Below are 25849 nucleotides of genomic sequence, written 5' to 3'. Positions count from 1 at the left end.
ATTAAAAAACATGGTAGGTCCAAGGGCCTCCCCGCCAGGCCTCCAGATGAACCAGAGGTCAGTGAGGAGGGTGTCAAGGCAGAAGGTCAAAGCAAGTCTTCCCAACGGTGCAAATAAATTATAATAAATATGTTATACTTTAAAATATATGTGTTCTTAAATAATTCAGTGTTTTTTTTCTGATTCTGAGTTTTTTTAAGCAATGTCTTTTTTAACTGCTCTAAAGTCATTTACCAAAGATAAATATCGTGCTTTCATTAAATAGTTTTCCTTGTTTTTTTCTCTATCATTACAATTAAAAGTCCTACAAAATATGCAAATTTATTTACAGAAAAACAGAGCCGGCATCATTTAAACATCCCTGTTTTTCAAAATTCCTTGTAAACAGTTTCAGAAATTCTTCAAAGATTGTTTTTTTTTTTTTTTTTCTCTCTCTTGTTAAGGTTTTTGTGTGTGTGTGTGTTGTTTAGTTGTTTTAAGATGAAAGTTCCCAGGTCTCCCTTGCCCGGAAAGTCTCTGGAGCAAGCATGGAAGGCGAGTGAAGCGGAGGTGTCCGGGGCTTGCGCGGAGCGGGCGAGCGCGCGCAGCTCCCGGAGCGAAGCGAGGCGAGGGCGGCGGCGGCGGCGGCGGGCCTTCCTGCCAGCGGCGCGGCCTCCACCGGCGGTGGGCAGCCCGAGGCCCACGGTTCTGGGCGGGTCCGGCCTGGCCCTCGGGGTCAACGGCGTCCAACAGCACTCGCGGGGAGAAGGGATTGATGCTCAGTCTAAACTCTACAAAAGTACAGTCCTACAACATCTGGGATTTTAGCAATAACGCTAACTTCTATAGGTTTTTTTTTTTTTTTTTCTTTTTTTTTCTTTTTTGCTTTCCTCTAATTTTTCTTCTATTATATAGGTATTTTAAACTTCTCCTTTTTAAAATTCTGTACAACTATTATGATTTTAAGAGGGGGGGGAAGTTAGAAGCATTTACAGACTTTTCACAACAATTATCTTGCCTTGTCAGCCCCCTTTGTTCCCCTCGTTTTCTCACACTTCACAGTTAAGGAGTTTTTGTATTTTGTTGCTTTCCCCAAACATCCACCGATTTGTTCATCTTAACAGCTCCATCCAGACATATAATACAGAAAACCATAGGAAAGTGTCATAGACTTGAATGAGGGTAATCAAAGCGCCTCTCAAAGTATCAAAGAACTATTACCTTGCTGTTTTAAAAGCATTGAAGCATTATTTTTCCTTTTTTTAATTTTTTTGTTTTTTTTTTTAATTACATTTTTTTTCATAGAATCGCTCTAAGCTGTTTCAAGAACAGCCGTGAGGCAGAAAGGAGGTTCCCCTCCAGTCCCCCTCTATTTGACCTAGAGCTACACATCTGCAATAAAAAGTTTGGTCCTTTGGTCCCTAAATAGCTAAAGGAATGACAGATAGAGATGCTCAGTGGCGACCTCCCAGCCGCCCCCTGGGGACCAGGCCCCGCCAGCCACACCGCTTGCCCCAGCCTGCCTCAGGCGCCCACGGGCTGGAAAAGCCCCGGGATCAGGAAGCAGCGGCCCTTCCCAGTTCCCAGCCCTGCAGTCTCCCCACCTTGTCTCAAGTTATTTTGTTTGAAAGTTGCCTTGTTTTGTTTTTTTTCTTCTCATTTTTCTTCATCTTCTTCTTCCCTTTGTCATATACATATTTTTCCCCCAAACACGTGCCCTCTGAACTCCATAGACGCTATACTTTCCTTGAAGAAATGTGACAGTCACAGAGAGTGTCTGGAGTCTTCAGCTTGATTGATATTGGCTGATATGTCAAAGGTGTCATCCAACAGTTCTCATTTATAAATATATATAGAGAGAGGTTTGTTTTTTAATGTAGCCCGTTCAGCATCCTGCCCTAAAATGAAGAAAATCGGGGCTGATTAAGCCAAGAGAGGAAATGCAAAATACATCCAAACACCAAAAGGAACCTGCCTCGGGGGGTTAGGGTGGGAGCTCTGGGGGGGGATGGCGGGAGAGTGGGAAGAGACCAGTATGAGAATTAGTCATGATCATGATACGTAAAAAAAGAAATTGACTCTTGTATTCAGAGTAAGAACCACTGGGAGGGCTATAGGTGATGGCTGTGGCAGAGAAGAGGGTTTTTGATTTGGGTTCCTTTAGAGTTCTGGATTGGGGGATGGCTAGATCTAAGGGAAGAATTTGTGACTGTGGGGTATGACTTCATCATTAAACTGACCTCTGAGGGATCTAGCCCAGATACAATATGTATACAGAAGCCTAGCAAACAAGATGGCAGAAATCTAGCAGCCCAGCCCACTCCTCCCCGCGTCCCTGACGTGAATTTTGTAGAACCCTGGCCCAGTTTCCAAGCGAACTGCCTCTTTCCCAAGGTCAGTAACTATTTGCGAGGCTATGTATATATATGTATATCTGGATATATGTGTAGAAGATATTCACCTGCACATATGTGGATATACATGGATACGTGTGTATGTGTATGCATAGATACACACACACACAGACACACGTAATGTTTTTCTCATACATGCCAGGGAATTTAGAGGAAATTCAGCACTTTGAGGAAGTGGATGGGAGAACCTACAAGAAGTTAGAACGGATTTAATCATCAGTTAAATTAACTCCGACAGTTCTCGATTTTGTTTTGAATGGTGGCTTTTTGGTGTTTTGTTTTGCATTTCAAAGAAAAAAAAATCATGATCTGACTAGAATCAGAAGGAGAATGCTTAACCATTGTGAATTAACAAATGAGACTCGTCTCCATTCTAGCAAGCAGCTTCCACTTATACATGGGGGTGACTGGTTACATCAAGAGAGTTAGAACTGCAAAGCCCCCAGTTGAGGGGACAACGTCATGCGTATATCAATCCATGCTGGCAGGTTTTTCACACTGTTGATTCAACAAACAGCAAACCGTACACAGCAATCTAAACAATTACAACACCAAATAAAATAATAATAAAATTAAAAAACACTTGTCAAGGACCCTTTTTCAGTTGTAAACAAAAAAGTGCATTTTGCTTTTGTCAGTACTGTTTTTTCAAACCAACCAAAAAGCCCGCCCCCAGCCCCAGGTCCCCCACCTCCCCTCCCCACATTTAATTTAGCAGAAGTAGCTACAATACAAACCTTACAATTGCGACCGGGCTCTCTCTCAGAGGCCTCGGGCTTTGAGCTCTAGTTTTTTGGTTTAGAATTTTTTTTTTTTTTTTAATCATTCTGTTACTGTAGAGATTTTGTTTTTGTTTTTCCTTTTGAAGTGAGATTTAAAATAGCCTAACTTGAAAAAGACCAGACCTAGGAAAGTGTCAATTGAAAAAGGCCCCCAAATTTCTAGAAAAAAATAAAATCACAATATTTTCAAGTGCAAGTAAATCAACCACGCATAGATACTTTTAAGGTGTTTTCCTTATTTTTAAGAAAAAAAATTAATGGTTTGCACAGTTAAATGATCTCATGTCCGATAATTCGGGAATTCATCTTTATTTTTACTATTTTTTTGTTCTTTTTTTTTTCTCTATGTGACATCTAGAGAAGCATAAAAAACGCTGAACAAGAAAAACCAAACAACAGAAAGTAAAACCACTGCAAGCACCAAGAACGAAACGAAAATGAGCACAGCAAAAAAGATTGTGGCAGCACAAAAGTCAAGAAAATGCACGTGTGATCATGACTGGCCAATCATCAACTGATACAACATCCAAGAAAAACGCTCCAATCACAGCACCTCCACGAAACTTGACGGCAATTGTCATGCAACCGATTCTTAGCCTTGTTACATGACGCCATCATGTCACACTGTGAACTTTGAGTTGATTTGAACTTACGGATGGGGGACTGTTTTCTCCACTCTCATGTGATTACGTGAACTTTATTCCTAGCTCAGCGCGAGACTGTGGTGGATTTGACTGGCCCTGGTTGGGTTGTTGGAATTTGATTGAATGACAAAAGAAGAAAAGATTTATATATATATTTATATATGTAGAGAGAGAGAGAGAGAGAAAGAGAGAGAGGACAAGAGCGTGGGTAAGGGCGGGGAGGAGGAGGAAGGGTGGGAGGGGTCGGGGATTGTGGGGAGCGGGGTGGGGGGCACAGGGAGAGTCGGGTTGAGGGTGAAGACGGGCAAGGAAGAAGTTAAAACAAAATTAAAAGGAAAAATATTTATACAGCACCAGACCACAGCATCAATCTAAAAGCTCGGATGAGAGAACAGCAGTCAAATCATAAGAGAACGGAAAAAAACCCAAAAGGATGGAGGAAGCAGCAGACGAACGACATGGGCACATCAACACACACACGCACACGCACGCACGCACACGCACACACGGTTGTTGATGCAGACAGGTGATACACTGTGAACAACAGCAGAACCTCACACAGGGCCACTACGGGCATCCGTCACGCTCCGGGTAACAGGAGGGAGGGCGCAGGCAGTTTGGCGAGGGGGCCAGAAAAAAAGAAAACAGCCCCTCAAACCACCCTGGCCGGCGAGCAGGTCAGGGGAACGGGCTCTCTGCTTTGACCCCCTCCTTGGTTCTTTCTCCCCCAGGGGCTGAGCGTGCCTCACCTCCCCAGCCTTCCTGGCTGCAGCCTGTGGTCAGCAAGGGGAGCCTGACCGGCTGGCTCCCATTTGCCGGGTGGGTCAGAGGCTGCCTAAGGTGACTGCTGTGTCTGGGGGTCCGTCTGGGAAACACTCAGCTGCCCGGGACGGTCCACACTCACGACAACCCGGCCTCCCACCCTGTCCCGGGCCCGCAGTGGCCACCGTCCCCAGGGAAGGGCTTCCCCGCTAAGAGCGCCGAGAGGCTGCGGGAGGCCGCGGGCCTGCCCCCTGCCACCCGGCCTCGGCCCTCGGTCCTCAGAACCTTCAGAAAACGAGCACTCTCAGTTGTGAGATTTAGAGTCCATCACGGCAGTGTTCTCGGAATTCTACAAACACGCCCTGGCACAGCTGATTTCGTGTTTCACGGCTGCCTTACTCACTCTGCTTTGCTCCCAAGGGGGCCCAAAGTGAGGTGGGGTCCTGGCACGTGAAGCCTTTGGGAGGCTTCAAAGCTCTGACCCAGGAAAGGGTCACGGGGGAGGCTAGGGCACCCTGGAGGGTAAGTCGCAGGGAAAAGGAGAGTCCACTGGAGAGGGGCAGCTACGGGCCTGGCTCCCTACCGGTCCCTGCGGCTGTCACCCTGCTCCTCTGCTTCTCCCCTACCCCTGCCTCCCCCTTCTTGGCTCCTTCACACCCTACATCCCCCCACATACAGCTTTCTAGACTGACCCTTCTCACTGTCTTCTTTACTGATGGAGCCCTAACTGGTGCAGGCTGAGATCCCCCTCTCGGAAGCACCATCCAGTTATTCCAATTTGAGTTGTCTTGAACATGCTTCATTCACCATTTGGGGTCCTCTGCCCCCACCCAGGGCCCTGGGGGTCCCCAGCCCCACCCCCTCCTCCTGGTTACCCCTGAGCTTGCCCCTCAGTCCCTGGTCACCTGCAGCACCCCGGCCTGTGCCAAGCCTATGCACCAGGCTGGTCTCCAATGTCCCCGGGTTCTACCCACAGTGGCTCCTGCTCTCAGCTTTGGGTTTTCCCTCAGGCCGTGTGGAAGGGAAGCCTGAGACTGTGACGTGTCGCTGCAGATAAGATACAACATAGCTGAGAGGTGACGATTCGAAGCCTAAATCTGGCCCCCGGCTCTGCCTTCTCTGAGGAGCCTGGGCCTCTCTACCTGCACAGAGCCCGGCCCTGCCTGCCGTCCGGCTGTTCCTGCAGCAGATTCCCTCCCTGAGACCAGGGCCCACCAAGGCCCGCCTGCAGCCCCAGCCCCTCCACAAGGAAAATCCGCAGACCCACCACCCATGAGAGCCAACTGGCAGGCCCGTGGGGCGGGAGAAGAGGCCTCAGAACTGAGGGCCGGGGGTGCGGGGACTCCCTAGTTGTCCAGTGGTTTGGACTCTGCGCTTTCACTGCCCAGGGCCCAGGTTCAATCCCTGGCGGGGGAACTAAGATCCCACAAGCCACGCGGCACAGAGGGCACTAGGTGTCAGCCATGCAAGTGTACCTAAAGGACTCCCAGGGACTCTCCCACCCAGTCCTGGGACGCCCGCTCCTCCCCACCCGCTGGGCTCCTTGGCTGGCTGCCAGCTTTCTTCCAGCCTCCCTTCAGGGCCTGGCTCTGGCGGACGCTGGGGATTCCACACAGCCCCTCCCCAAAGCTCCATTGAGGGAACTCTCTCACACACTTGGCCCCAGCACGCAAACACACTCTCATACTTAGCCTAAAGAGGCTCCCCCGGGTTCTGCCGGCTGGCCACTCCCTTCACGTGAGAACACTGACCCCTCTGCCTGCTGTGACCCCTGCCTGGCTGCCCTCTGGAAAAGCCTCTTCAGGCCCAGCCCTAGATGTGGCAGCAGGGTCACTGACCAGCATGGGGAACTTGAAATCAGGCCTGAGCAAGTTATGGTCAAGTTGAGCCAATTTAGATGCCAGGTTCTAAACACAGCTGGCCTCCAGCCAGAGAAGGCTCAGGCCCAAACCACAGCCCAGCACCAGGCAGGTCTGACCCGAAGCACCTGTGCCTGCAAAGCTCGGAGCAGACGCTGTGCAAAAGCACACTCAGATCCAAGCCCAGGGTCCAGAGACACGGGGCTCCCAGGATCCAGAGACACGGGGCTCCCAGGATCCAGAGACAGAGACACGGGGCTCCCAAGGTCCAGAGACGGGGCTCCCAGAGACACAAGGCTCCCAGGGTCCAGAGACATGGGGCTCCCAGGATCCAGAGACATGGGGCTCCCAGGGTCCAGAGACATGGGGCTCCCAGGATCCAGAGACACGGGGCTCCCAGGATCCAGAGACATGGGGCTCCCAAGGAGTCTGAGTACGTTCTCCCCCTCAACTCTCCCCCTGCAGAACTACACAGCCAGGCACCTGCCCTCAGCTCAAGCCCAGCATGCTCCAAGGTGGGACAAGGGACTTGGGTGCCTGCCTGGACCTGATCACGTTCATGCTTCTGCCTGTTTCCTTCCTCTTAGTTTCCCAGTAAAGATTTCTTGGAGAAACTCCCATCTTTGCACAAGATAAGAGGCAGGGGCTGCAAGGATGCCAGGAACCCACCTAACCATCAGGAGGCACAGACTGCATCCTACCCAGGCCTCGTTTCAGGGGAACCAGAGCCTAACCACACTTCCCTCCCAGAGCTGCCCTCCCAGGGCCCCTCTGCTTCCCCAGACCCCCCTCACTCTAGTTCTGATTTGGCCACCTCTAAGCCTTCTGTCTTCACCACTGGCTCTGAGATCCCCTTCCCCGGGCCTCTTCACACCTAGCTATGCCCCCTGAGCCCCTGCTCAGATGAACTCTGTCCTTCTGAGTAACTGGAACTCATCATCTGTAAACATCCCTTGTCAGTCTGTAAAATCATGCAACTTTAAGCTGCTTTTATAGCTGTTTCCTCCCTCCCTTGCTGGCAGCCACTTCCCACTGCAGTCCCCAAGTCTGGCCCTTAGCTGGCACCTGCCTTCTGTTACAGCCTCTAACAGCCTTGGGCTGGGAAAGCCTGAATGCACCATTTGTTAAAATCCTGTGATTGTAGCCAAAAGGTCAACTTGAATGTAGGAGTTATGTGTTGTTGTTTGGTCACTAAGTTGCGTCCACCCTTTCGTGACCCATGGACTATAGTCCGCCAGGGCTCCTCTGTCCATGGGATTTCCCGAGCAAGAATTATGGAGAGGGTTGCCATATCCTCCTCCAGGGGATCTTCCTGACTCAGGGATCGAACCCACGTCTCCTGCATTCGCAGGCAGATTCTTTACCACTGAGCCACCAGGGAAGCATAAGGATTATGTGACATCACAGTGTTTGTAGGAGACTGCCTAGTGAAGGGGTAGTCAGATGGCTGACCCCAGAGAAGGGGGATGTCTGGGGTAGGAGAGGGTGGGGCGAGAATACAAGGGTGTTTATCATTCTCCTTACTTGAAGGGGTTAAGCAGCCCCCCAAATCATGACTCAACCACTCAGTAGCTGATTGGCAAGTGACTTAATCTGTGTGTGCTCCAACTGTAAAATGGGAATAACAACACTGCCTACCTTATAGGCAGCGTCAAGTATACAGTTATGTCTCCAGAGTTGTCAGCTACAAGAACAATGCCTCGTGCATGGTAAGCACAGTGTGAAAACCTGTGGTTCTCATCTTTTCTGGCTTTTGTATTCCCTGGTAGAAGAACCACTCTGCTTTTTAAACTATTTCTCTTAAGTCCACTCCACAATTACGACTGCTAACTGGTTCTACCCTGGGGGCCACTTCTTACCTTCTGTCCCAAACAACAAATCCGCCTCTCTCGCCCCTTCCTCTGACCTAGATGTCCTCTCCTTTCTTGGGGCTTACTTGCGTCGAGGTCAACAAGGCTAAGACAGGCTACTGTCAAGGGAGCCACAGAATCCCAGGGCATGAGTCCCCAGCATACCACCTGGAAACTCCTGTGGTGGCTCCAGCACCTGGGTTTCATCACTGGAGAAATGCAAGCCCAAGAGGGGAAGCACCTTGCCCCAGGTCATGCCCTGACGGCAGAGTTAACCTATTGAAGAAAAAGTGCTCCATGTCACGAAAGGGCTCTTCCACTGCACTGTCCCTCCGTCCTCTGGAAACGTGCCCTCTGCACCATCTGCTGGCTGCCACAGAGCCAGAAGCTCCACGCGGGCAGGATGGTGACCATGCATCTCTGTATCCCGGAACTAAGCACAAAAACTGCCCACACTCTGAATGGATGCGCGCGCGCGCGTGTGTATGTGTGTGTGTGTGTGTTCGCGCGTACATGTGCACGCGTGCTCATGCGCATTTCATACAGACCAGAGATGGGCAGGAGCTGGAAGTCAGGAAGCAAGGGAGGCAGACTTCGCTCTTCCAGCCTTGCTGTGAATAGAGGCTCAAAAAAACCTCTTGGAGAGAAGGTGAGTATGGCTGCTCCCAAGTGGACAAAAGGGGTCCTACCGGCAGTGCGGGGATCTGGGAGGAGACTGGGAAACTGGAGCCCTCCCTCCCAGACTCCAGACTCTGACCCTTCACTGGAAGGTGTAACTGTCACGTGGCTCACCTTTCTCGCGAGCCCTCTCCATCTCAGGTCACAACTACTCTGCTCTTGGCAGTCACTCCGGCCAGAAATCCAAGTGCCATCCTAACCCTCTTTCTCTCACACCCCCTTGAATTCCTTCCAAACAGCACCAGCTCCTTCACAGCACCTCGAGTGACTGCTATCCCCCGGGACTGAGCAGTCCAGGCACTAGACCTCTGCTTGTGGCCCCACAGTCTATCAATACAGCAGCCAGCGATCCTACTGAAATGCAAGTCACCCACAGCCCTGTGCCCCGCAGAGCTCTCCAGTGGCTCCCTTAGCCCTCCATTTCAGCGGAGAGGCCGAAGTCCACACAGCGGACTGGGTTCCTTCACGAGGTGGCCCTCCTCACCTCTGGGATCTCTTTTTCTACTCCCCCGCCCCCCAGCCTGCCATAGCTCTCCATCATCTTGGCCTAATGCTGGTCCGTGCACACACTGCCTTGGCTCTCACCTTGGAGCCTGTACACCATACTCCTCTGGACCCTGGCATGGCTCCCTGTCTTCCCTTCTTCAGATCTCTGCTCAAGTGTCACTTTCTCAGCAAGGCCTACCCTGACTACCTGATTTAACTGTAACCAACAATTTCAACACCCTATACAATTTACTCTTTGATCGTATGTCCTTGTTTGATGTCTGTCTGCCTTGCTAAGGACAAGGATTTTGATCAGTATCACTCATGCTGAGCTCCTAACAGTAGTTGACCCACAGAACTGTGGAGGCGGCAGAGGGCTGGCAGCCTGGCCCTGGCCAGGGAACAAGCTGGGATGGCAGGAGGTCACCGCAGTGGGGGAAGCCAGGCTGGGGGTGAACTCTTGATGACCAGGCACATCTCCCACCTCCCTCCCCCCAACTCCGCCCCAGGAAGCTGCTTCATCCAGGGGAGTATGTGGCCTGGAGGAGGAGTGGCCCGATGGTGCCTCCAGCTTTAAGGCAGGACTCAGAGAGCTGGGAAAAGTGACACCTGTCCACTCATCACGGGCTCTGGGAAGTGGGCAGGGTAAGTGGCCCCAGCCCCGTACATACAGTCACCCTCCTCAGCCTCTGTCCCCTCTTGTTTTTTTGGTAAAGTTCTCTTTGAAAAGTCCTGTTCCCGCCTCTCCAGACTGAGCTGTGGGGAACTGGAGGAGTGAGACCGTCAAGTGTTGACAGGCCCCCAGAGCTGGAGAGTGGAGAGCCAGGGAGTCTGACAGAAGGCCCCAGCACATGTCTATAGCTCCCCACCACAGAGCCTATGCCACCCAAACTCTCCTAGCCCTGAGCTTGCCATTGGCTCACCCCAGGACTTCTGGCAAACAAGATTGCCAGTGTAGACCTTCTCAAAGCAGTTCCCTCCCTCCTGTCCCCTCTTGGCTCTGCGGCAGGGGGATGGCCATACCCATTTCTGCCGGGGATGACCACAGCTCTGCGCCTGCCCCCTGAGAGCAGGTCGAGCCGGGCGCAGCGGGTCCAAGGCACAACGAGGGTCCAGGCAACAGAGGCCAGAGGAGGCGGCGGGTCCATCCGGTATCAACCTCCCCAACCTCCCCGTCCCCGCGCCCCGGCCGATCCCGGTTACCTGTGCGAGTCCTGGTCTCCCCCGGGGGACGCTCCCGCCGGCGCTCAGTACGGGCGATTGGCGTCTTTGGGCCGCTTCAGCTGCACCTTGAGCCTCTTCATGCCGATCTGGAAGCCGTTCATGGCCTGGATGGCGGTCTGCGCGCTGGCCGGGTTGTCGAAGCTCACGAAGCCTAGCGAGACACGAGGGACGAGGGCCTGGGTTTCCACGGGGCCGCCCCGGCCGGGAGGGGGCGAGGAGGGGAAGGGGAGAAGGCGGGCGCCGGGGGGCGGGGCGGGCGGAGGCCCCGCCCACCCCCGCCGAACCTCCGGGCGGGGCGGGGATCGAGGCTCCGCCCCTCGTGGCCCCGCCCCCTATTCGGTCTCGCACCCCTCCCCCACAGCCCTCGTGCGCGCGGCCTCCTCCGGGGCCGCGCTGAGGAGGCTCCAGGCTACCGACCCGCGCGGCCCCGGGCGGGCCGCCCCCGCTCCGCCTCGGCTCTCGGCGGCGCCGCTGTCCCGGGCGCCCTCTCCCCCACCCCGGCCGGCCCCGGCACCTCAGCCCCCGCCTGCGGTGGGAGAGGGCGGACACACCTGCGGGCGGAGGAGTTTATTGGACACTGTCCTCCCTGACAGGAGGGGGCCTGGCAGCGGGAGGGCACGGGGGGCCGGCCTGGGGAGAGAGAGGAGTGCGAGGGGAGGGAGGGGAGGCGCCCCGGAGCGAACGTCGCCGCCGCCGATCCCGGCCGCCCCCCTGGCGAGCGCCGCCGGCCACGGGCCGGGGCCGAGGCGGGGTCCCCGCCGTCCCTCCGCCCGCTCCGTCCAGGCCGAGCCCCCCCGCCCCACAGCCAGGCTCCGGGTGGCCACCCGGGTTAGTCCACACTGGCTCGCGTGAAACGCCACCTCGGTCCCAGAGGCCGTCCGCACCACCCTTTCATGTTTAGTACAACTCCATCCTGGAGCAGCGGCTCTTGCCCTGGATTAAGCACGCGCCCGCTGACGCGTCCCCTGTGAACCTCTCATAGCACTGATAAGGGTGTGACAGTAATAGTACAAATTGACACTATTAGCGAAAGTTCGCTGAGAGCTTTCTCCGTGTACTACAGGCTGCAGAAGTGCTTGTCACACGTTCACTCCTCCAAACATCCCAGGACAACATAGAACCATCCATGGCTCCCAGTGCCCTGAAGCAAGCAGTTCCCAGGTGGGACTGGATTAGGTTCCCAAAGTTGACACCTTTTGGAACTTAAAATGCATCTCCTATTTATAGACTACACTACATCAGCATTTCCCAAAACGGCTCAAACGGTGCTCCTTGAGAAAGGACCTTCTGTGGTCAGGTGGGTTTGTAGCCAGGTCACTCTGGAACAGTTTCTGGCACGTTAACAAACAAAAACATCCCCCTCCCACCCAGCTTCTCTCTTCTTTATGGCTTTTTTTAAACCTCGTATTTCCTGGAATTTGTTTGACTTTGGAGGCCATTTCTCTGGTAAAATGGACTTAGATCCTGCAAATATGAAACTACGCTTGGCAAAGTTTCCTGGCCATCCTGCAAATGTGCCTTATTTGGGGCGTTTATCCCCAAATGGCCATTAGATATATAAGGGATAAATGTACAGACCCCGCCGAGGTAGAAAGCTGTTTCTTGGTTAACTATCTGTGGTCCCATGGTCCTGCCTGAGACCCCTCCCTCACTCTCCCCATGTGGTGACCCTTTCTCCCCTTTACCTCCACCCGGACACTACCTCTTCTGGCCTCTTTTCTCTTTCTCCCTCCTGCATTTCTGCACATTTTCTCTTGCAACCATGCATCATCAAAGACGGGGGAGGGATGTGTGCAGGTACATGTGAGTGTACTCAAGGAGGGCTAGCATGTGAGCTCAGATGAGACTGGACACAGCTGGGCCCAGGGCAACATATCCAACATCTGTATTCATCTATACACCAAAATACACAGGAAGGATTTTGGATTATCCATAGTTGGAAATCAATGTGAGTCATTTTTCCACCTCCCCCTCTCATGCCCTCCTGGCCCATCCCTTCCCCATAAAACTACAGTCAAGCTGTCAGCAGAGCAGTTTTCAAATGTGTGAATGGTGCATCTGTTACATTGCTCTCTTTTTAGGCAAGCTAAAAGCCTCCCTTCCTACCAGGATAAGATAGCTTAACTGTTGGTGACAGCTACCCCCCACAAAAAAAAAAAAAAAAAACAAATATGAACAAAGTGGGAAAGAGACAGGACAAAGATAAAAAGGGCTGGAGATGCTGTGTAGGGCAAAGGTGTAAAAGGAGTGAGAGAAGTTCCAGGAGGAGGCAAGAAGCCCAGCCTCAGGCTGAATACTGGAAGCCTGGGGGTTGGGAAGGGTTCCAGGCTCAAGGAACTTTTCTTCCTGAACTTTCTTAACTGGCTAGCAGTCAGGGCAGGGAGCATCTCCCCACTGGCCCCCTTAGCAAGGCTCTGGGCACCATCTCCCATGTACCTGGTTTCCAGGGCTGTGTCCCTTTTCTCAGAGCCCCCTGCCCCATTCCTCCCGCCCCTGAGAAGGTGCCTGCCTCCCAGACCGTGAAGGCTGTGCAGGCAGGATCCCCTCCTGGCAGCCCTCCAGCCCCTCCTCCAACACAAAAACCATTTGTGCTGCTCACGAAGGCCTCCAAAAGATTGTTTGTGGTTATAAAGACCAAGGGAAGACTCTGAGGAGTTCACTTTCACAGAGGACCATGTGTAGAGCAACATAGCCCTTTTGGGGGGAATAAAAGGGGTCCTAGCACCTCCTGAAGGTCCACTCTGACTAGGTCCCTCACATGGAATGTCTTGTGTAACCTTCACAGCATCACTGAGAACTGACCGCCGAAATCCCCATTCCACAAATGCAGACACTGAGATCCAGAGAGTAAGCTTGCCCATGAGTGCGTGCTGGGGAGATGCACAGGTTGGGCTGCCAAAGCAAGGGAGGGAACCCAAGAGAGTGAAGGAGGAGCCACTGGGCCAGCCAGCTGGGCGGGATCCTGGCCTTTCTCAAGGCTGGTGGGTGTTCAGTGCTAGATATTTGTTCAGGAAGAGAGAAAGAACCAGAGCAGAGGTATACGGGGGAGGACTTCCAGAAAAAGTAGGGCAAAAGTCTTTGCTGGAGAACTTGAATGAGCTAATGGCAAGGATAATCTGGGGTTGACTGGAGGGAGCAGCACAGCATAGATGCCAGAGGAAAAGGCTGCAGACTGAGCCTGCTCCAGCCTGGGTACCCAGCATAGTCTGGGCTCTTTGCAGTTTTCTTCTGACTTATGAGACATCTGAGGCTTACTTAGAGACCAAATGCAGCTGATCTCCAGTCTGCTGTTTTTACATACATAATTGTAATTCATTAGAAGAAACACCAAACAGTGGAGGGGTGCACCCCGGTCTTTTCCTTTGGCCTTGTTCTCCCAGCCCCCAGAGAAATGAGCTGCTGGGCAACTCAATGCCTCTGAAGTAACACAGATTTTTAGTGGCAGCTGCCAGAGGGGAAGGAACACTGCAAAGATCTTGACTGCCTTGGGGAACATCATTTCCACCCTGAAGCCCTTCATGGACCTGGAGAGCTGGTCTCCAAACTGAAATCTCCTTAACACATGCGTGCTTTCCTGCACTTCTGCACTTTTGTACCTTTTCCCCTCCCCCATCCCCAAGAGGGGACCCAGGTTCCGTGGTCAAAGAAGGATCCTATTCTGTCCTCACAGCCCCTGAATCTGGGGGTCAACCTGGAGGTACTGGGCTGACTCAGCTCTGGTTCCATGTGTGGCTGTCTGGGGACCAGACTCCTCAATTCTGGGGGACTCAGGAGTAGATCAGACCTGAGAAAGCAGCTTTCATGGAGGCAGAAGAGGTGGGAGAGGGACCAAGGAGGAGTGGAGAAGAGATGTATGGGGATGACATGGGTTTCCAGGAGGTCTGAAGAAGCAAACTGAAACTCAGGAAGCCCAGCTGAACTGGAATTTCAGATAAGCAATAAATACTATTTTAGTATGTCTCCAATATTGCATGGGACACATTGCACATAATATTTGGGACATGTGTGTGTGTTAGTCACTCAGTCGTGTCCGACACTGCGACCCCATGGATGGTAGTCCACCAGGTTCCTCTGTCCATGGAATTCTCCAGGCAAGAATATTAGAGTGGGTTACCATTCCCCTCTCCAGAGGCTCTTCCCAACCTAGGGATTGAACCTGGGTCTGCCACCTTGCAGGCAGATTCTTCACCTTCTGAGCCACCAGGGAAGACCCATTTGGGACATATGTATACTAAAAATGTTATTTATCGGAAATGCCAATTTAACTGGGTATCTTGTGTTTTATCTGACAACCATACTCCTAGATCCTCCCAGGTCCTTCATCTCCCATCTAACACTCTGTCCAGGAGAATTTCCCAAAGGTATCTTCATCCCATTACTCCCCCATCTTCCACTGCCTACAGCACCATATGAAGCATCTTCACCTGAATGATTGAAACCCTCCCCAGCGCAGACTTGCCCTCACAGCTGGTCTCCCCTGAACCTTCCTTTCTCCCCAAAGCCTCCAGCTTCCTCATTCACTAGCCTTTGACTCTCCTCGTCCCAGCCCCCATATGCTCATCCATTCTATTTCCTCCTGCTTGGAATTCCCTCCCCTTCTGTCTGCTTGCATCCACCTGCCTTTCTCATTCCTCATTAGTTGGTGCCTGGCAGATCTCACTGCCGTTGAATAGATATGATTTTCATCTAAGCTCAGACCTGAGGCTTCCTGAGGGCAGGGACCAGTTTCCTCTTCCTGATTCCTTGACAGTTTCGCTCTGGTGGCCTGAGGGGTGGGGGTTCGGGGAGGAGGGTGCATTGGATGGCAAGAGGGGAGCAAAGAGCAGGGTAGACAGAGAAGGGGGCAGGCACAGGACAGAAAGATGGACAGAGGAGGCCAAGGGGCCAGCGGGGTAGTGACTGGCCTACCCCAGTTGGTTGGGTGAACCCCCCACCCCAAGGATCATGCTCAGCTTTGACCCCCAGGGCCACTGTAGCCTTGAGAGGAGAGGGATGCTAGGAGAATGGCTGTTGTGAGGCTCTGCTCCCTGCCCCTCCTCCTCCTGCCCAAGACGGGTCCCTTCCCTTCTCAGTTGGTGGGAATTGAGCTTTGGGGCTGGGAGGGGAGGCTCTCTCTTGGACTAGGGGTGGTGGGTAGGAGACTGGATGGGAGTGGGCAGGGAAAGCCAAGAAACCAAAGAACGGAAGAGAGAAGAGGGTGAGAGATGGAGGCTGGAGGCTGGGCACAGGAGCACTTGGGAGTGGGGGCGGGGGGCGGCGATGTGAAGGAGCAGGTTAAAAGCAGTTGGACACCGGTAAATTGGTGCGAGCACCACCCTGTCCTAGGTGAAGTTGGTTTGTTATCTTTACCCACCAAAGCATTTACTTTGGTTAGTCGCCCGATCCACAAACACTTTCGAGGAGATGACATTACCGAAAGGGAGGAACATCTGCATCAGCTCAGCGTCCCCAAACTCCTGGGGCAGATGGTAGATGAACAGGTTACAGCCCTCGGGCCCTGCGGTGGAGGGGGGGGTCAGGGGAGGAGGGATGGCGGGGTGGGGGAAGAGAGAGACAGAGGAGAGGTGAGCGAGTTAGGCAGCGGCAGCAGGGAGGGGTAGGGGCGAGGTTAGGAGGGGGGTCTCATCCGAGGTCCAAAAGCGGCCACGAAAAAGTGGGGAGCTGCTGAGCCCCGGGTCTGAGCTCTGGTCTCCACTCTGCCCTCGAGCAAGTCTCTGAACCTCTCTGTGCCTCAATGGTCTTTTCTGCATCACAGGGTGCCTGGCAACTCTAGGGTTCCAGGGGTGGAGGCACCCAGTGAATGGGGTGAACATGCCTGATTAGTCTTGGAGGAGAAATACTGAGGAGAGGCAGTGGGTAGGGAGGCCTGCCCAGCCCCACCCCCACCCCCCCACCAGGGGAGGATGGAGGGAAGTGCTGGGGCAGCCCTGTCTCTGCAAGCCTCACTCCCCATTTTCCCCCGGCCAAAGGCAGGACTCTGGGGCCTGGAATCCCCATCCTCTGTCCTGGCCTGCAGCTACTCTTTCCCACTTGATCCCCAAAGGCCTTACCCTCCTCTGCCCTGAACCTTAATGTCAGCCCTAATCTTGAAGGTGGAAACCAAGATTTATCCCACCTGCTCCAGCAAGCCAGGTGAGCAGAAAGGGCTTCATACAAAGGCTTCATGATGGGATTCCCATAAGCCAGGGTACCGCCAGCTTCATCATATTAAAAGACTCCCCATTTCAACAATAAGAGCCCTGCCACTTCTGTAGTGCTAACTGCATGCCAGGGTGCTCTGCACACTTTATGTATATGTTAATTCACTTAATCCTTACAGCTGCCTTGAGGCTACTGTCATCCCCACTTTACAGATAAGAAAGCTGAGGCCAGAGAGGTTAAGTCTCCTGCCAAGTTGCATAGCTAGTAGGTGATGGAGCCAGGATATGAACCCAGACCCAGGCTGTCTGTCTCCATGGGCTATGTCCTCCTCTCTCTCTACTTCCTTATCATAAATCTCAGTGCCCCAGAAATTTCCAGATAGCTAAAGATTTACATGTTTCTTTTAAAATAAATTTATTTTTTATAAAAATTAAAACATATTGGCAGTTTCTTTCAAAATTAAATATGAATTTGACAGGGGAGTATGTAATTTCCTCGTTTCTGTCTCACCACAGCAAAAATTTGAAGCGACAGATGGAGGAGTGTTTCAGCTCCATTACAGCTCAGTTTAAACGCCAGACCTGTATTACAGCTCGGTTACAGCTCAGTTTACATGTTTCTTTTTAAATGACCAAAACGCTGAGTTTTAGCTCTTTGAATGAGAAATCTCTCCAAGCTGCTTCCTCTTTTTCTTGCATCTAAAATAGAGTGTGCCACATAAAACTTGACCTTTTAAACTGTGTGTGTGTGCTCAGTTGCTAAGTCGTGTCTGACTCTGTGACTCCATAGACTGTAGCCCACCAGGCTTCTCTGTCCATGGGATTCTCCAGGCAAGAATACTGGAGTGGGTTGGCATTTCTTACTCAAGGGTATCTTCCTGACCCAGGGATGGAACCCATGTCTGCTGCATTGAAGGCTGATTCTTTACCACTGAGCCACCTGGGAAGCCTAACTACTTCTGACATACTTCTGACTTCTATTTTTACATCTTCCCTCTATTTCTGTGCCCTTGAGGGTCACAGCTGATAGCTAAGAGTCCTCTGACCACCAAAGCCTCCCTCTGAACCAATGACCTCCTCGGCCCTGGTCCCTGCCCCACACCATCTGCCCATCCCCATTCTCTGGCTTCCCTCCCTGAACGGCGCTTTCAGAACAGGCGCAAGCGAGCTCCCTCACACACTGCCAGGGGTCCCGGTGCAGAATTCCCCAAGCCCTGGTGGCTCTTCCTCCCCTCCACACCCACCTCCCGTCCCCTCCAACCATGGCATGTTTTCATTGGTTCATACCCTATGGATGTGTCCCTTGATGGTCCCCAGCTAGACCTGAGTCCCCACAGGCCTGGGGCTCCCACAGCCCATATTCTGGGCAATACTGAGGCTCTTTCTCCAGTAGGTCTGGGAAGATTTCTCTCCAGCCAGAAGGGGGCACTTTCTAGGGGGCAGGAGCATGTGCTTTCCCTGTACTCCTACTCTGCTCTCCCTGCATGCTGACACCCACCTTGAACTTGGGGGCCTCCCTACAAGCTCAAGTCCTGCAAGCTGCTTGGTATGGATGTTATTTCTGTTCTCCTTAAAAGAGTCGAGGAGCCTCGAGGGCAGAGCCTCTGCACTCAGTCCCCTCAGCATGGTGTGTGGCTGAGCCCCACAGGACCGGCTCTCCCAGTCCCAGGCTAGCCCCCTGCCCCCTCATCCCCAACAGTGGGCCTACACATTGTCATTCTCGGGCTACCCTGGAGCCCTCAGTGCATTCCCTAATTCCCAGATTATCGAGCATCCAGATAGCACAACGGTAGGGCTTTGGATATCAATCTGGTCCAACCTAGCCTTTGGAGAAAAGAGAAATGGAGCTCCAGAGACAGAAAGTGATGGCCCTGGAACACACTACATCCCTTTGCACAACAACCCAGGTGGTCTGTGGGCAGACAGCCTCAGGGGCTTCAGGCATCTGTTTTCAGGGTCAAATCAAAGACAAGGGAGCTGGGAGGTGGTTCCTGCCCAGCAGCCAGCGTGTCCTGGTATTTCAATGGCATTGACACAAGTGGTGGTGACTACGTGGAAAGAGGCTAACCACTGGCGCCTGGAGGAACACAGCCTTCCAGTTCATAGCTCGTGCAACACCAGACATGGCTTTGTTCTGGCTCCATCCCACTCCATTTCCAGGCTTACCTCATACTTGCCAACACCCATGCCTTGCCTTTGCTCCTGCTGTTCTCCCTGCCTTGGATACCCATCTCCCCATCCCCAAATCTGAAGACCTCATCCTTCAGGACCCCAAAGAATTCCCCAAAGACCCCACTCCCAGCACCATGAGCTTGCCCCTGTATGCAGTGTACTTCTCTAAAGATCTGGGTTCCCATCTCACCCCTCCCCCTGCCCTGCTCCCCCAGGGTACCAAAGTCAGGGAGGATGGGGACAACAACAGGAGGCCCCCCTGCCCAAGGGGAGGCCGGAGTAGGGACTGGCCACACAGGGTCTGCTCTGGGGAGCAGGGCATGGGGATGGGAGGGCCTGAAGCTGTTCTGAGATGGAGAGAAGGTACGTGGAAGAGTTCGGAGCTAGATGCATGGGCTGGTACAAAGTGTGAGGTAGCGGGTAGGACAGGGAGCAGATGAAGGGAATGGGTTTAGGCCAGTAGGAGGGGCTGTCATGTGTGTTGGGGCAAGCAGCACTGACCTGCAGCTGTGTGTGTGTGTGTGTGTGTGTGTGTGTGTGTAGAGACCTCTGAGCCACAGGCCAGAGCGATGCGGGGTACTGACTACAAGGTGAGGGTGGGTCAGCCTGAAGTCACGGTGGTGACAAAAGCAGTAAGGGCCCTTGGGCACAGTTCTGGGCCTGGGATGGGTAAAGTTGCACCCCACCACTTGTGGCTCTGACCCGACTGATGTGGTGCTGGAAGGCATGGACTGGAGGGAGGAGGGCAGGGCAGGCTCCAGGGCCACAGCCCAGGGAGGGGACCTGCTGGCAGAGGCAAGTTGATGCCCTATCCCCCACCCCCATTTCACCGACGGCCCCAGGTGTGACTTGGAGCTGCAGCAGCGCGTTGCTGCAGGAGTGAGCAGGGGGCCTCACTGTGCACCCCGCTAGGTTCCTGCATCTTCACGGGCCCTGGGAAGATGGTGACACAGGTCTCGGGAGCTGCCCCATGCACATGAACTGAGATAACACCTCACATACGACTTTGGAGGGGGTGACCAATTGGTGAGGGAAGGGCGGCATGCACAGTGAGAAATCAGCAGGTGACTGCTGGAGTCTGGAGACAGTCTTGAGCTAGGTGATCCTCACACCCCTCTAGGGAATGATTACCACTGAGACAGTCTTGAGCTAGGTGATCCTCACACCCCTCTAGGGAATGATTACCACTGTCCTCATTCTACAGGTGAGGACGCCAAAGCTGAGAGAAGAGAGGCCAAGCTAGGACTCAAACCTAGAAGGATTTGCTTCAAAGACCAGGCTCTCAGCCATCCAGGCTCTGGGGCTTGTTTGGGACCACAGAGCTTTGGACTAACAGACCCTGAGGTCCTTTCCAGGACTAGCCCACCTCCCATAGCTCTGGGACTGTCTGCTGCAAGGACTACGAGCCAACGATCTGGAAACCACTAGTCCTTTCTGGCCATGTGGGCTACTGGGGCGGGTATCGTGGCCTCACTGGCAGAGTGACCCTTTTCATAGGGTGGGAGACAAGATCCCATCACACGGGGCTCTGTGAGCATCCCCGAGCTTGGACTTGTTATCCAGTCCCCATGGGGCTCCAGACTCTGGAATGGGAGGACGCTGAGGGTCTCTAGGAGGTTCCAGCATCTAAGGCCCATTGGCTTGTCTCCCTGTTCACAGCAGGGCCTCAGAGGCAGCTTTCTGGGATCCCCTTATTTTACTAGGCCTACACCAGAGCACCCCAACCCCTCACCCACCCGTGGATCCTGCCCTGGAAGCTCCAGGTGGGCTCTCCTGCTCACCGAGAGGGCACAGCTTCTGTCCTAGATGAACTGGTCTCCCCGCTCCTGCCTACCACCCCAGCCATGAGCATCCCTATGTCTCCCCTTCCTCTCCGCTGGACAAAAGCTGCCCATTGTGGGAGGTGCGACTCCTTTACCCTGCCTCGTCCAGGCCTCCCCCATCCTGACTTCCCTCCACTGGGGTTTGCAGAGTTGCCTGTGACGTGCACCTCCGCGCCGCCTCTCACACTCCTGCAGCCCCCCTCACCCTCGGCACAACGCAGATGTGGTCACCTTGCCAAAAGAACACCACCGCCAAAGGCCTGGGGGAGCAGCCTCTTTGGGGGGAGAAGGGGGAGGGGCATAGGAGCCCCCCTGGCAGACTCACCTTCTCTCTGTTGCTGGGGGATCATTGGAGGTGGCTGAGGAAAGGCCTGGCTTATCTGACCATAGGCAGCAGGGTAGGCGGCTGCTGGAGGACCCAAGGGAAGAGGCAAGAGCGAGAGACGGTGACAGTAACACGAAGAGAGACAGAGTGAGAGGCAGGAAGAAAGAGAGAAGTTTCAGTGGTGAGCAGTCAAAGCAGACCAGCGAAAAAAATGCATTTTTAACGTAAAGCCAGTTTTTAGCAGTAATGAAGGAGAAGCAGCAAAGGGAAGTCTAGAAGTTGCATATGTGTTCACGCGGGCCCCCATGTGTGTCCATGTGTGTGCATGTGTGTGTGCATGCTGGTGTGTGCCTGGGGGAGGCAGGTTTAATCTGCAACAATGGACAACCCATGTGTGCAGATAATCCACAATAACGGATAACCAAAAACATCAGAATGGAAAGGCTGGCCCCACACCACCTGGCACCCACCAGGTTTCCCCTTCTCTGAGCCCGGGCTGCCTTGGGCTCACACCACCTCACCAGTGCTCAGATGGCACCAGTGGGGGAGGTGGGGAGCCACCCTAGGTGTGAGCTTGGCCTCTGGGACCCTGCTAGTGGCTGGTTCCCCAAGGGCCGAAGACTGAGTTGAACAAATCTGATGCTTTCTATATTCAAATGGAAAAAGGGTCAGAGGAGGCACAGGACTGGCTAGACCCTCCTCAGCCTGGCCTGACTCCCAAAGGGGTTCAGGGGGGTCAGCAGGTGAGGAAGAGAGCTTCCCCTGGACTCTAGGTGACAGCCAGCTCATGCGGGCCCCCATGTACCAGGCAGCCCCGTTACCCTCCAGGGAGACACTGCCAGCTCATCTGAACACAATGAGGAGGGACCCTGATGGGGCCAGACAGCAGGACCCTGGCTGGCAGAGATGACTGTGGGTGTGTGTGTGTGTACACATGTGTGTGTTGTCTAGCCCAGAGGTAGACAGAAGTGTGGCTGACAGCTGGCCTTGGGCTTCCTACAGTAGCTCATCACCTCCCCATTCAGTGACCCAAGGCCACCTGCCCGCTTCTCCTTTTTTCTGCCTCTGGCGGTCTGTCCTCCCCTGACCTCCTAGCTCGGGCCCCACTCCTGTTGCCTGTGTGTAGCTGCGGGTAGGGGAATGGAAGCTGCTTCTCCTCCTTCAAACTGGCATCTGTGCTTTCTGGGCCAGTGGCCCCCCAGCTCCAGTCTCACGTGGTGTTGCTGGGGGAGGTTTGGTGCCCCTGGACAGACCCGCCCTGGCAGCACCATGGGGGCAGGACATCTGGCCTCAGAGATGCCGCTTCACAGCACGGCTAAAGCTTAGCCCAGCTCACCAGCTCAAATGGAGTTCTGAACGCCCCCCCACCACTGCCAGGATGAATTAGGGTGAGGCAAGCTCTGCCTGATCACCAAAGGACGCCCGCAGAGAAGGAGGCAGCCTGGTAGGAGGACCACGGCTCCCTGTCGGTCCCTCCCCACTCCCCCAAACCCCCCACACTGCTAAGCCCAGGCTTGGGTGGGGCGATGCCCAGGCACGGGGAGGTGCACGCAGCCGGGGACCACCGTGGGGACGCGTGGATACTAACGACCTGCATACTGCTGCACTCCGGCGTAGGCCTGCTGCAGGGGGTCCGCGGCTGTGGGGCTCTGCGCTGCAGGGGAGCCAAAGGACAGAGGTCAGCAATGCTTGCCCAAACCAGCCCCTCCCCCGCCACGCCCCTGGAGATGCTGCTGCGGCCACACTGCCTTCCCAGCCACCGCGGTCCCTGTCCTGGGGCAGGACATCTGAGGCAGGCCCCCTGAATGGCTGGGAGGGGGGCCCTTTCCCCAGTCTGGGGCCCTCAGGACGGTGGTAGGCTGCTCCCCCTGGTTGGGGGATGTAAGCTGCCGCTGGTTTGGGGGGTTCATGCAGAAGGCTGGGGAGGGTGGGGAGGAGACAACAGAGGAGGGCTCGACCATGAGGGGCTGGGTGGGGAGACACCCGAGGGACCTGGCCCTGGAGAAGGGCTGCCTGAGAGCAGGCAAGGAGGCCAGAGGCTGTCAGGAGGGTGGTCTCCTCCTCACTTATTCCTAGTGCCCAGCACAACTGGGGGCAGAAGCTGAAAGAGCATGGAGGCCTCATGCTGCCATTCTCTCTGGGCCACCCACGCCTGCTCAAGTAGAGGGACCTCCTCCCAAATTCTTTAGGAGTTTGCACGAGGCACAGAGGTCGTCCATTCCCGGGCACGCCCGTGGTAGGACCGACCACACAAATGAGATCTGCCCCACAGTGCCCACAGACACCAGGGAACCAGAAGACCAAGGGTCTTATCACACCTGATCTCATGACTGGGTATTCACCACCCAGTGCCAGAGGACCAGAGGCTGATACTTTGGCAAGCAACCCGGGGAAGCTGGGCCGGGGAACAGGCTCGGTTCACTTCAGTTGCCTTTGTGGTGTCTGCAGACGTGGTGGGCAAAAGGCTGGATGGTGCATGGACCGGTGGTGAACTTGCCTTTGGTGATGCAGGTCGGTGATGACTGAAGTGGGAGTGGGCTGGCCTTGGGGGCCCAGGGACGTGGGTGGGGACATATCCAGCCTCATTACCTTTGAGGCCAGCTGGAGAACACAGGGAGATAGAAAGGAAACCATCCAGGTTTATCTGCCTGGTGACCCAAGCTAGCCAAGCTAACTGGCCATGCCAGGCTCTGGGGCCAGCAGACCAGGGAGAATGCCCAAACCTCCTGTCTGAGCTCCCTCCCCTGAACCTCTCAGTAAAGTCACACTAGAACAACAGCACTGGGTGTCAGAGGGGCAAGGGAAAGTCCTGGGCCAGAGGTCCTTGGGGGAGGGCACACTCAGAGGGGTGAGCTAAAGATGGGTAAGGATGCAGGCTCCTTCCCACCTGGGGTTGCCCAGGACAAAACCTATCCCTCTATTTCCCCCAGGGTGGGCACTGGAGTGCCCAGTGGGAAGGTGGTGGTGGTGATGGTTAGCCATGTGACCGCCTGCTCCCTCTCCACCTGACTCTTGCACCAGCCCTATATCCCCAGAGAGAGAGCTATCTTGCTTGTCCTCACGGTCTACCCAGCTCTGGAACTTGCCTTTATGCTAGCTAGAAAAAAGATATCTCTTCTTTGGGCAAAGTTTGGGCCCTACGCAAAACATAACGGGTATGACTTATATGGCAGGTCCCTCTGCAGCGATGCCAGGATCACAGCAAGTGCTCCGCAAATACTGCGACACAGAGAGGAATGAACAGTCCTTATCATTTCAAGAGCCACCCCTTCAGGGTGTTAAGTAAAGGCCACACTGTGTGCTTCCGGCATGATCTCGAGGGCAAGAGGGGAGAGTAGAGATGCTACCTGGGGCTAGGTAGTGGAGAAAAGCATTTCCGAGCCTCCTCTCCACTTCTCTGCTTAATGACCTCATTAGTAACTGCCAAAGAATGAACACTTTGAAGGATCTCGCTCATTACAGCAGCTCCAAACTCCGCATTTAAAGATGGTAAATTAATTTTTTTAATGTACTACTTTTTTTCTTTCCTTCCCTTCATCCCTCCCTCCTGCTCTGGCAGGGGATTGTTTATGGGATGTGCCAGATTGTTACAAATGGGGGAGAGAAACCCTTCCAAATTCCATGAGGGAAATAGTTCACAGATGTTGGTGGGGGTGGGGAAAGAACAGGTTTGTCAAAATCCAGAGATCCAGATGGGCTTGTGGGCAGGGAAGGGAGGGGGCAGTGAAACCACTCAGATGTGCTGGGGACTGTATCTCCCAGCCCACAAGCCTGAGTGAGGAGGAGCCCAGGTCCCTGAGATGGGTGGGGTCTCTCCCACCTCCAGCTTGCCAAGCCCCTCCCAGCCTGGAGTCTTTGCCCTTCAACAACACTCCAGACCCTCCTCTAGGCCCTGTCACTTCATCCTATAGGCTTCTCTGACCTCTTTGCTATGCACTGGAGGGTGAGGTGTGGGAAAACACTGGGAGGGGATCAAGAGCAACTCCAAGTTCAAAGTCAGGAAATTCTCCTCTATTTCTCTCTGGCACGGTGACCTTGTCCTCTGCTGCTGCTGGTGGAGCTTGTATATTCTCTGGGTATCTGGGCCTTACTCCAGAATGCTGAAGTCAGAATCTGGGCATCTGTGGGTTTGCAAGGCCACACAGTAGATTCTGGTGGGCAACTAGAGATGGAGCACTAACGTGCCCCCCAAGGCTGCCCTCCTCTGCTGTAGTTGAGTCAATATCCTTACACCCCCTGCCCCACCAGGACAGCCCCTCCACAGCACACTGCTCCTTGCTCATCTGTGCACAATGAACTCTCCCTTCATTTGAATCCTCAAGCATCTCAAGTCAGAGAACACTCACTCTTGACGAAACTCTGCTCTACCATATTGCCTCATTATTCTGTTGATGCATACTGTGCTCCTGCCTGGATTCTGACCTCCTCAGAGATCAGATCATGTCCTGCCCTCCTCTGGAGCCTCCCTTTTGTCTGTCACAGATTGGGCACTTACTGAGGCTTATGGGGACTCTGTGACCTCATCACCTGCCCTCCAAGAAGGAGGACACAGCTCTCATCATCTCTATTGCACTGCCTCTTACCAGTCTACTCTAGGCCTTTGGGCCCACCTTCCCTGCTCCAATGCCAGCCCATCCTCAAGACCAGAGAGAGGCCCTGCTTCAAGTCAACTGGGCAGTCTTACCACAGGAGAACTGCCAAATTTAGAGGA

At 54.0% G+C, this 25849-nt stretch overlaps 1 protein-coding gene across 50 annotated transcripts in view; it reads right to left on the bottom strand.

Annotated features, from left to right (window-relative positions):
* Positions 1-397: 397 nt before the first annotated feature.
* CELF4 (CUGBP Elav-like family member 4) overlaps positions 398-25849 on the bottom strand; it is a 312630-nt gene continuing 287178 nt past the window's right edge. For 5 of the 50 annotated variants that reach the window (XM_070778691.1, XM_070778693.1, XM_070778698.1 and 2 more), the window contains exons 9-13: positions 22727-22792; positions 21139-21222; positions 16032-16175; positions 10658-10829; positions 398-1877 (exon numbers count right to left, since the gene is read on the bottom strand). In XM_070778691.1, coding sequence (XP_070634792.1) covers positions 10702-10829; positions 16032-16175; positions 21139-21222; positions 22727-22792 — 422 coding nt within the window. In that variant the 3' untranslated portion in view covers positions 398-1877; positions 10658-10701. Of the gene's footprint in view, positions 1878-3828; positions 3916-10657; positions 10830-11229; positions 11309-16031; positions 16176-21138; positions 21223-22726; positions 22793-25849 lie in introns of those variants that run through there. The other 45 variants (XM_070778705.1, XM_070778707.1, XM_070778713.1 and 42 more) reach the window with 16 other exon arrangements.

This window comes from Bos indicus, chromosome 24 (genome assembly GCF_029378745.1).
Source record: "Bos indicus isolate NIAB-ARS_2022 breed Sahiwal x Tharparkar chromosome 24, NIAB-ARS_B.indTharparkar_mat_pri_1.0, whole genome shotgun sequence".
In the NCBI taxonomy this organism is placed as follows: Eukaryota; Metazoa; Chordata; class Mammalia; order Artiodactyla; family Bovidae; genus Bos; species Bos indicus.
Note: the sequence above shows the minus strand (reverse complement) of the source record. Positions and strands in the feature narration are given on the sequence as shown.